General features: G+C 45.5%; 1 protein-coding gene across 1 annotated transcript; it reads left to right on the top strand.

The window, feature by feature from the left end:
* Positions 1-3,077: 3,077 nt before the first annotated feature.
* LOC311329376 (carbohydrate sulfotransferase 15-like) lies at positions 3,078-7,956 on the top strand (the record flags this gene model as incomplete). The annotated part of the gene is made up of 7 exons (XM_084461386.1): positions 3,078-3,413; positions 3,989-4,325; positions 5,854-5,997; positions 6,535-6,691; positions 6,915-7,071; positions 7,429-7,576; positions 7,766-7,956. 7 exons carry the CDS (start codon positions 3,078-3,080, stop codon positions 7,954-7,956), a joined length of 1,470 nt encoding a protein of 489 aa, XP_084317512.1.
* Positions 7,957-8,633: the final 677 nt, after the last annotated feature.

Genomic DNA, 8,633 nt, shown 5'->3' with positions numbered 1-8,633 from the left:
TTGTCCTGAAAATATTAGACCTCTGCGTGATAAAGGTTCGAAGTGGAGGGGGGGGTAGTGTTGTGCAATATTTTAAAAACAAGGCACAGGTATGTCTAATTATGTTGTCCCAACTCAAAAGATTATATTTTGTGTGTGTGTGTGTGTTGTGTGCTCATGTGTGCATATGTGTGTGCTCATGTGTGCATATGTGTGTGCTCATGCGTGCATATGTGTGTGTGTATATGTGTGTGTGTGTGTGTGTGTGTGTGTGTGTGCATGCATGCATGCGATTGAAGATCGCCAGACCGCTCCACGACTCTCCACGTTCGCCAGGCCCCGTCTCTCCCTGCCCAGGCCCCGTCTCTCCCTGCCCAGGCCCCGTCTCTCCCTGCCCAGGCCCCGTCTCTCCCTGCCCAGGCTGAGGTGTCTCGCTGTGCTGCACGCTCTGTACGTCCTGAAGATAAACGAACATCTGTAGCTTCCTGCTCTGTATCACGCTAGACGTTTAGAATGGACTTTGGAGGACCCCTTGAAATAAACCGTTGCATTCTGTAATCGAGGGATGGAATGTGGGAGGAAAAGGGGGGTTAATGCACATTTAGGCAGCCCTCCACTCGTTGCTTCAGACCAGACGATAGAGGAAATAGAGGAAGGTACACCAAAACACAAGGGGAAAAGTCTATTGGCTAGTTTGATGAGATTTGATAAGCTAAACTGCTTGTGAACAGGCAGAGACTCTCTGTGTTGCAAGCGCTGACACAATCCTCTTATGAGCTAATGCTTCTGGTATTTTTGCTGTTTCAGGGAAGAGGTACACGTCTTGAGAGTTCCCATAATGCAACTTGTGTCAAGACTTCTCAGCATCACTGCACAAGCCAGAATATCCAAGCTATGCAGTTATCACAATGCGATGGCATAAGAACACAAATCTCCTTTATACAAATATATTTTCAGTGGCCGGGGAGGGGACGGGGTGGCTGTAGCTCAGTTGGTAGAGCGGGTCGTTCAATGATCGAAGGGTAAGTGGTTCGAATCCAAGCTCCGACTGTCCACATGTCGAAGTGTCCTTGAGCAAAACACCTAACCCCAAATTGCTCCCAATGAGCAGGTTAGCACCTTGCATGGCAGCTACCACCATTGGTGTGTGAATGGGTGAATGAGAGGCCATTGTAAAGCGCTTTTGAGTGCCGCTAAGGTGGAAAAGCGCTATATAAGTGCAGTCCATTTACCATTTGCCATGGCTTCCTCATCCAGCCACAATGGCCACCCAACCTGCCCCCCCTGCCCCCCCCCCTCACTAAAAATACACCTGTTAAACAGTAGGAGAGACTTTTCAACATCTCTCCGGCTGTTATGATCTCACAAGTGACATTAATTCTCTGTGAAACAGCCCCATCACTGCAGCAGAAACATCTGTACTCCAGATGTTCCAGTGGTGGACTGCTTTGACCTGAACCAGCCCCCCATTGTCAAAGGCAGTCACTGTTGGAATTAACTCCTCCACTGCTAGGACGTACAAGTATCCTTCCTCTTTCAGCCAAAAGAGCTTCCCGAGTGTCTACTACTCTCTTCATTATCTTATGCTGTGTCTTATGCCTCTGCTAACAGACTGATTTATACAGCAACAAAAAGAACACTGGCTAAGAATCAACCAAGCAATGGTGTTTTTAAGGAAGCCTTTGTAGAAGACTTTAGTCTTTTTCTTCCCAGAAAACATTATACTCTTCCAGCGTTTAATCAACATGGCTTTGTGGAAAGGCTTGAGTAATACCTTGAGGATGTTATCCTGGACGCACCTCTCAATTGAAGATGAGTTACTGTATCCGTTACTGCAGTTACCTATCAAAGATGTGCATGTTGTCCACATGCTACTGTACCATGTGCGCACATACACCCGGTTTTAGCTTTGGTATTACTATCCATCATCATCATCACTTGTTGGCCAGTGTTTGTGTTCTGTGCTTTCTCTCCTTCTCAGAGAATCTGTCCTGGGCTACTGCCAGTCGCAGCTCCCCGGATGGAACTTCTCAGAAAAGCTGGTAAACATGTCGACTGCAGTTAGGTACTGTACCTGCTTTTGTTACTCTCACATCCCGAGTATATGAAAGGGATCAAAGCACTTCTCTTATATTTCTGTTTCTCTCTCTCTCTCTCTCTCTCTCTCTCTCTCTCTCTCTCTCTCTCTCTCACACATGCACACACGCACGCACACACACATTTAATGTAAATTATTCATTATTAGTCATTTAATTTGAGTCAGTGTTTATGTGGCCCTAATTTCATGAGTGTGTAAATATCACAACATTATGTAGTAGGGAATAACACTGTAGCATTTTCAATGTTTCATACTCTTCACAGCTGAACCAGGGTTTCGTTTTAAAGTCCAACGGGGCTGTTAAATCTTATGTATTAACTTTGAAAAGACAAGAAAGGAGATTGGATTCTGGAAGTGTGATAGTGTTTCGAACAAATTTACAGTCAGTTCTGCTAGGTCTGGAATACTTCAACGCACAGCTCCAGAAATAATAAACCTTTGAACTTTGAAATATTACTCCTAATTGGAAGGGGAATGAGTTCCCCAGTGGATATCAGTCCACCTGTATCCGTACTGTAGATAGTAGCCACCACGAATGGTAGATCTTTTATGTTGAAATAGTATAATTATTCAAGAAATATAAGCCCTGAATAAGATTATATGGCTCTGTGTGTGTGTGTGTGTGTGTGTGTGTGTGTGTGTGTGTGTGTGTGTGTGTGTGTGTGCGCGCGTGTGTGCGTGTGTGTGTGTGTGTTTTAACAACTGTTTATAATACAACTTAATGTATATGGTTTAACAGGTGAAGCTTCTGAAAGCCAGTGACCAGAAATTAACAGCCGGGACAATACTTCAACACAATGGGATGAACCCCTGAATGAACTTCAATTCAACTTTACTCAGTACAGTTTTGTCACATCCTGTCTATATGCCTCACTCAGACTACAAATATGGACACATTCCTCAATCAAACTACAAACATGGCCTCAGCTTGTTGGAAGTGGAAGACCAACAGAAGAGTTCAGCAATCCCCTGTCACAGTGATGTTCATATAACTGTGCCTATGGCTGTGGAAGTCAAGCAGGTTGCCCCGTGGTCACTGACTGTTGTGAGGTGTATCACAAAGGTCAAAGTTGCCAATTTCCTGCTGGGGTTGATATCGTTCCTGATTATGATGTCCTTCATCTTGACCTGGGACAGGAAGGGACTTCCAGGGACACTATTGCCATTCCACCTCAGGCCCACCGTGGTCAACCTCAGTGCCCTCTCCTCCAACAGATCCTCTCCCCTGGGAGAGCTGGACATGGAGAATCTAGTGAAGACCGTGGTCTCCAAGTTGGATCTCAGTAGCCCAAGAAAGGTGCCTTCATTGAAGGATGTGGTTCATACTGATCCTCATGTGAGTATGAGAGAATACTGCTGGACTGGGGTTGTATGGACAACTTAAGAGGATATTTAAGAAGGAGAGGTGATCCAAATTATGTAAATGCAAATATTAAGGTACTACAATGGCATACATAGTCATACAAGTATCACCAGTAACAAGATTCTTGGGCCTGCTACAACTGTATTTATGATATCACCCACAGCATCCCCAAAAAGACACAAAAAAGTACTTTTAATCAACTCTCATCAAAATGATTATTTTTCAGCACTTTATAGTTAATATCTATGCCTCTCTTGTGCACAGAAATCTCCCCTTGGGCTTCAATTTGAGCCCAAGATAACCTTTCTATCACGAAATGTACACTTCTATGCCATTACCTTAATATTTGCATTTACATAATTTTGCCAGGAACATGTCCCCAAAAGGTTTTTTTTTCCCCCCCTGAGACCAAACGGGGCAGAGTTGGTGGTGCTCGTTATCAGCTTGTGATGGCCAAAGGTATAGGCTAACAAGAAATAACAGTGAATTAAAAAAAAAGAAGTACATATCAAATGATTGTTATATCATATTCCTCATCTTCTCCATAGCTGTTTTCTGTGATTCCTCATCAGTTCCTGCCCAACATCAAGAGCCCATGCTGGTATGAGGAGCACCTTGGGAATAATGTTGACCTTTACAGTAAGAACCTTTACCGACAGCACTCTGTGAACTTCAGAACTGTTTGCGACTACCTGAGGAACAAATTCCTGGAACATTTATACCACAGCAACGGCAAAGTCTATAGGCTGCGTTGCCTGCCCAACTTCTACATCATTGGCCAGCCCAAAAGTGGCACAACAGACCTCTACCACAGACTGCTGATGCACCCAGAGGTCAGGTTCCCCACCATGAAAGAGCCACACTGGTGGACCAGGAAGAGGTTTGGTGAGTACAGGTTCTACCCAGGCCCCCAGGATTCGAAATCTAGAGTGAAGCCCTATTGAACCGCGCCATCTTTGAAAAAAACGCGTCACTGATACCTTTGACATGCGCAGTCAAACCTTCTTGTAGTCCACGAACAGATTGCTCTCCCCGCTCTGAGTTAGTGATGAAAAGCGGCTTGCTGATTAATCTACTTTCGTCAAATATATCCGTTGGAAAATATTTTTTTTTATCCAGGCATCTTAGTTTTAACAGTATAATTGTGACTGAACATGTTTTGTTTGCTAATAGGTGGTATTCATTCTGTTTCGAGCTCGGCGGGTTAGCCGCGAACTTCATGCCGCAACGAGAGATCTCTTCTCTGGGTGAACAGCTGTTCAACTCGCCTGGGGCCAGGTCCCCTGGAGCTATTTCGCCTGGCTGCACATCGCGTTGTTGTGAACAGAATGAATACCACCTACTGTACTAGCAAACAAAACATGTTCAGTCACATTTATACTGTTAAAACTAAGATGCCTGGATAAAAAAATATGTTTTCCAACGGATATATTTGACGAAAGTATATTAATAAGCAAGCCGCTTTTCATCGCTAACTCAGAGCGGGGAGAGCCATGAACGCAATCTGTTTGTGGACTACAAGAACGGGTCATTGATACCTTTGACAGCGCATCTCAAAGGTATCAGTGACGCGTTTTTTTCAAAGATGGCGCTGTTCAATAGGGCTTCACTCTTTCGAGCAGTCAGTGAATGGAGTGACCCTATGCAGTTCTATTAATACATCCATGGTTCTACCCTCGAACCGTGAGGCTCCTGCACGACGCCTCCCCATGCTTGTCTTCTTTGATCCTTGAATCCTTGTGTCCTCAATGCAACAGAGGCAATGACGCGTAACCCCTACCTGAGACCAGATATGATTCCAGTTTATTATTAGAAATTGAAAGATATCTAGAGATCCACTATCTGTTGAAAAATGTCGAACTAAAATGGTACTCAGAGAGCACAGACCTCTGCCCGTGAATGCATTTCGTGGCTCTGTGCACGTGCATGTGAGCAGGACATGTTTAGTATTGATACATTCAGTAGGTCGAGAGCTTTATGCCAGTACAAACCCTGTTTCCCATGTCAAGATATGGCCATTTCAATTCCCCCCATTGACAATTAATAGGGGGAATTTTTCACTCCTGAGCCCAAGTCCAAGAAATGAATGGCATTATGAAGTCCAAGAAGTGAATGGCCCGGTATGTTTAGGCGGATCGTGAACCTGCTGCGTGATTTGGATAAACTCCAAAATGTACTGGGTTTTACGTTGGCCCATGCTACACCCCTCTACAGAGTTTCATGAACATTGCTTTGGTATAGTTTTTGTGTAATCCTGCTAAAGAACAAACCAACCAACCAACCAACCAACAAACACACGCCACTCAAAACATTATCTCTCACCCTGTGCTGTCGTTGGGGCAGAGGTTACATTACATTGGCTTAATGTCCCAAAAAAACTGTAGCATTGTATTTGATCTCTTCCGTGGTGCAGGTGTTGTCCGTCCTCAAGATGGTGCCCATGATCTCTATGCTGTGGAGGACTACCTGGATCTCTTTGATCTGGCTGCTTACCACATCCAGGATGGCATTCTGGGAAATGTGTCTGAAGGCCACAGCAAGGAGCAACTCATCACAGGTGTGCATGTGTATGCTGGTGCTTGAGTATCATTTGAGTATCATTTGAATGGATATTGTCTAATTACAAACTTAATTTAGCATTCTCTGCCAGCTGAAGTCCTTTCGTGAGAGTGAGGAGTAATTACTTTCTATTTTCAGCCCTCTCACATCTACTGTACCTCTGGATTTCATCTTAAACGGTTCAATATGCATATTAAAAAGACAACTTCAGCTTCATGAGAACCAATGCAGATTATCTGCCCAGCCAAGTTTATTATTAGCCATTGTAATCATGCCACAATAAACTCAAATACAATGACAATGGAGACAGATCACTTCACTACAAATACGCAAGTAGTGGGCAGGCATTACTGACAGTCAACAAGCAGCCTATAAACCCAAAGGATCATGGGTAGTTATGCTGGCGAGGCCAACTTGTGTCTGGGGCCCTGGGCTACAGCCATTGGCTAAATACGGCCTCGGTTTGACTACAGTGGCATACCTCTGCTGCTCGTTGGCTAATCTGGTGGCTGTGACCTGTCGTTTTGATTGACAGGTGAAGCCAGTGTGTCCACTATGTGGGACAATCATGCTGGGAACTATTCCTATGGCAACAGAACGGGCGGGGAACCACCTTTCCTTGTCCAGGACTTCATCCATGCTGCTCAGCCCAATGCTAAAATCATCATCATGCTGAGAGACCCTGTGGAAAGGTACAAAGCAACACACACACACACACACACACACACACACACACACACACACACACACACACACTGCCGTTCAACTGTCAGGAAACTGATATGAGGCTTTATCATGTTGATGTGTTTAGGGCTGGTCAAATGATGTTACTTGCTCAATGCGGTGAAGATCATTTAATTCATTCATCTTTCAATTAATTCCCGTCCCGGTGTTGTGTGCCTGTCTCCCTGCCAGGCTGTATTCTGACTACCTGTACTTCCATTTGGCGAACAAGTCCGTGGAGCGCTTCCACCACAAGGTGTGTGAGTCCCTGCAGATGTTCCAAGTCTGCCTGGCTGGGAGCTCCATGCGCTCCTGCGTCTACAACACCCAGCTCTTCAACCGCATGCCTGTGAGTACCAGTTGCCAATATTACACCCAGCTGTCTGGCACAGGATACAATGCCTGTGCTCCCTGTGATAACTAAGGCTCACTCTGTAGTCTGGTCACAGGCACTGTCCTTGGTTTAGAATCAGATCGATCAAAGCTTTATTTGTATAGCACATTTCATACCCAGAGGCAACACAATGCGCTTTACAGAGAACAAGAGAGGTGGGCATACGACCCACCCCTACATAGAATATAGAATATATGCACTGCAAACAGGAATACATGTTGTTCCTTCATGGACATTGATCGAGTGGGTACTGTTCCATGTTTTGCTACTGTACCACAGTAGGTTTGATGTTGAGATATTTGGCCACCCTAGGTGCGGCTGAGCCTTGGAATGTACATAATCTACCTGCTGGACTGGTTGACCGTCTTCCACAGGGAGCAGATTCTAGTTCTGCGTCTGGAGGACTACGCTGCCAGTCTGAGAGTAACCATGCACCACGTCTTTGATTTCCTGGGTCTAGGTAATACGCTTGAACAAAAACAGATGGCTCCGGCTATCACCTTCACTTCACTCATATACAGATCTAAAGATCGTCATGATATTATGCTGGTACACAATGTTTGACTTGATACTGTATGGCATCTCATGTTTCTCTGTCGCATGTTTACATGCTAACGGCAGTGCCTTTCATCTCGTTTATTCCTTGCAGGTCCTATATCAGAGCAGAAGGAGGCGCTGTTGACCAAGAAGCCCATGTCTAACACGCGCAGGGCACCAGACAGGAGCCTGGGCCCCATGCTGTCCCTCACCAGGGACATGCTTCGGCGGTTCTACCTGCCCTTCAACCTGCGCTTGGCTCAGCTCCTGGACAAACATACCTTCCTGTGGACAGACACATGAGGAGCTAGGTCCCGCTCCTGGACAAGCACGCCTTACTGTGGGTAGACACATTAGAAGCCAGGCCAGCTGCTAGACGAGCGAGCCTTCCTGTGGACAAACACCTGAGGAGCCAGGACAGCTTCTGGACAAGCAGGCCTTCTTGTGGACAAACAGCTCCTAAGGAGCCAGGCTCAGCTCCTGAAAAAGCAGGCCTTCCTGTGGACAGACGCATGAGGAGCAATGTTTGAGTGGAAATGACGTGTTCACCGTTATTGTAGTCTCAACGCCAGACTCATGAAAGTTCTTTCGCTGATACACTACGTAAGCTACAGTGAGCTAACTACGTTACTGCATGCTGCAGATCTCTCTATGGGTCTGGGATACTTCATGTTAAAGCCTGGTGCTCAAATCCTGGCAATTCATTGGTTTCGCAGGAATCCCTGCGACACCAATCAGTAACGACCTTCGCAATCAGCCGCTCCCACCAATAGGTATGCCTCGCCCATCTAACCTGGGTTAGCGTCTCTCATTTGCTGCTATGACCTGTCATTCTTTCAAATTTGAACCGTCAGTACGCCCTCAGAATACCAGCTTGGGCGGCAAAGTGGCACAGACTCTATTACAGTATGTGATATGTGGAACGCAGCGATTCAGCATAAAATTTGAGTCTGGAGAGAGACTACAGTTATTGTTCTTTA

Source organism: Borostomias antarcticus (assembly GCF_949987555.1).
Source record: "Borostomias antarcticus genome assembly, chromosome: 2".
NCBI classification, from domain to species: domain Eukaryota; kingdom Metazoa; phylum Chordata; class Actinopteri; order Stomiiformes; family Stomiidae; genus Borostomias; species Borostomias antarcticus.
Note: the sequence above shows the minus strand (reverse complement) of the source record. Positions and strands in the feature narration are given on the sequence as shown.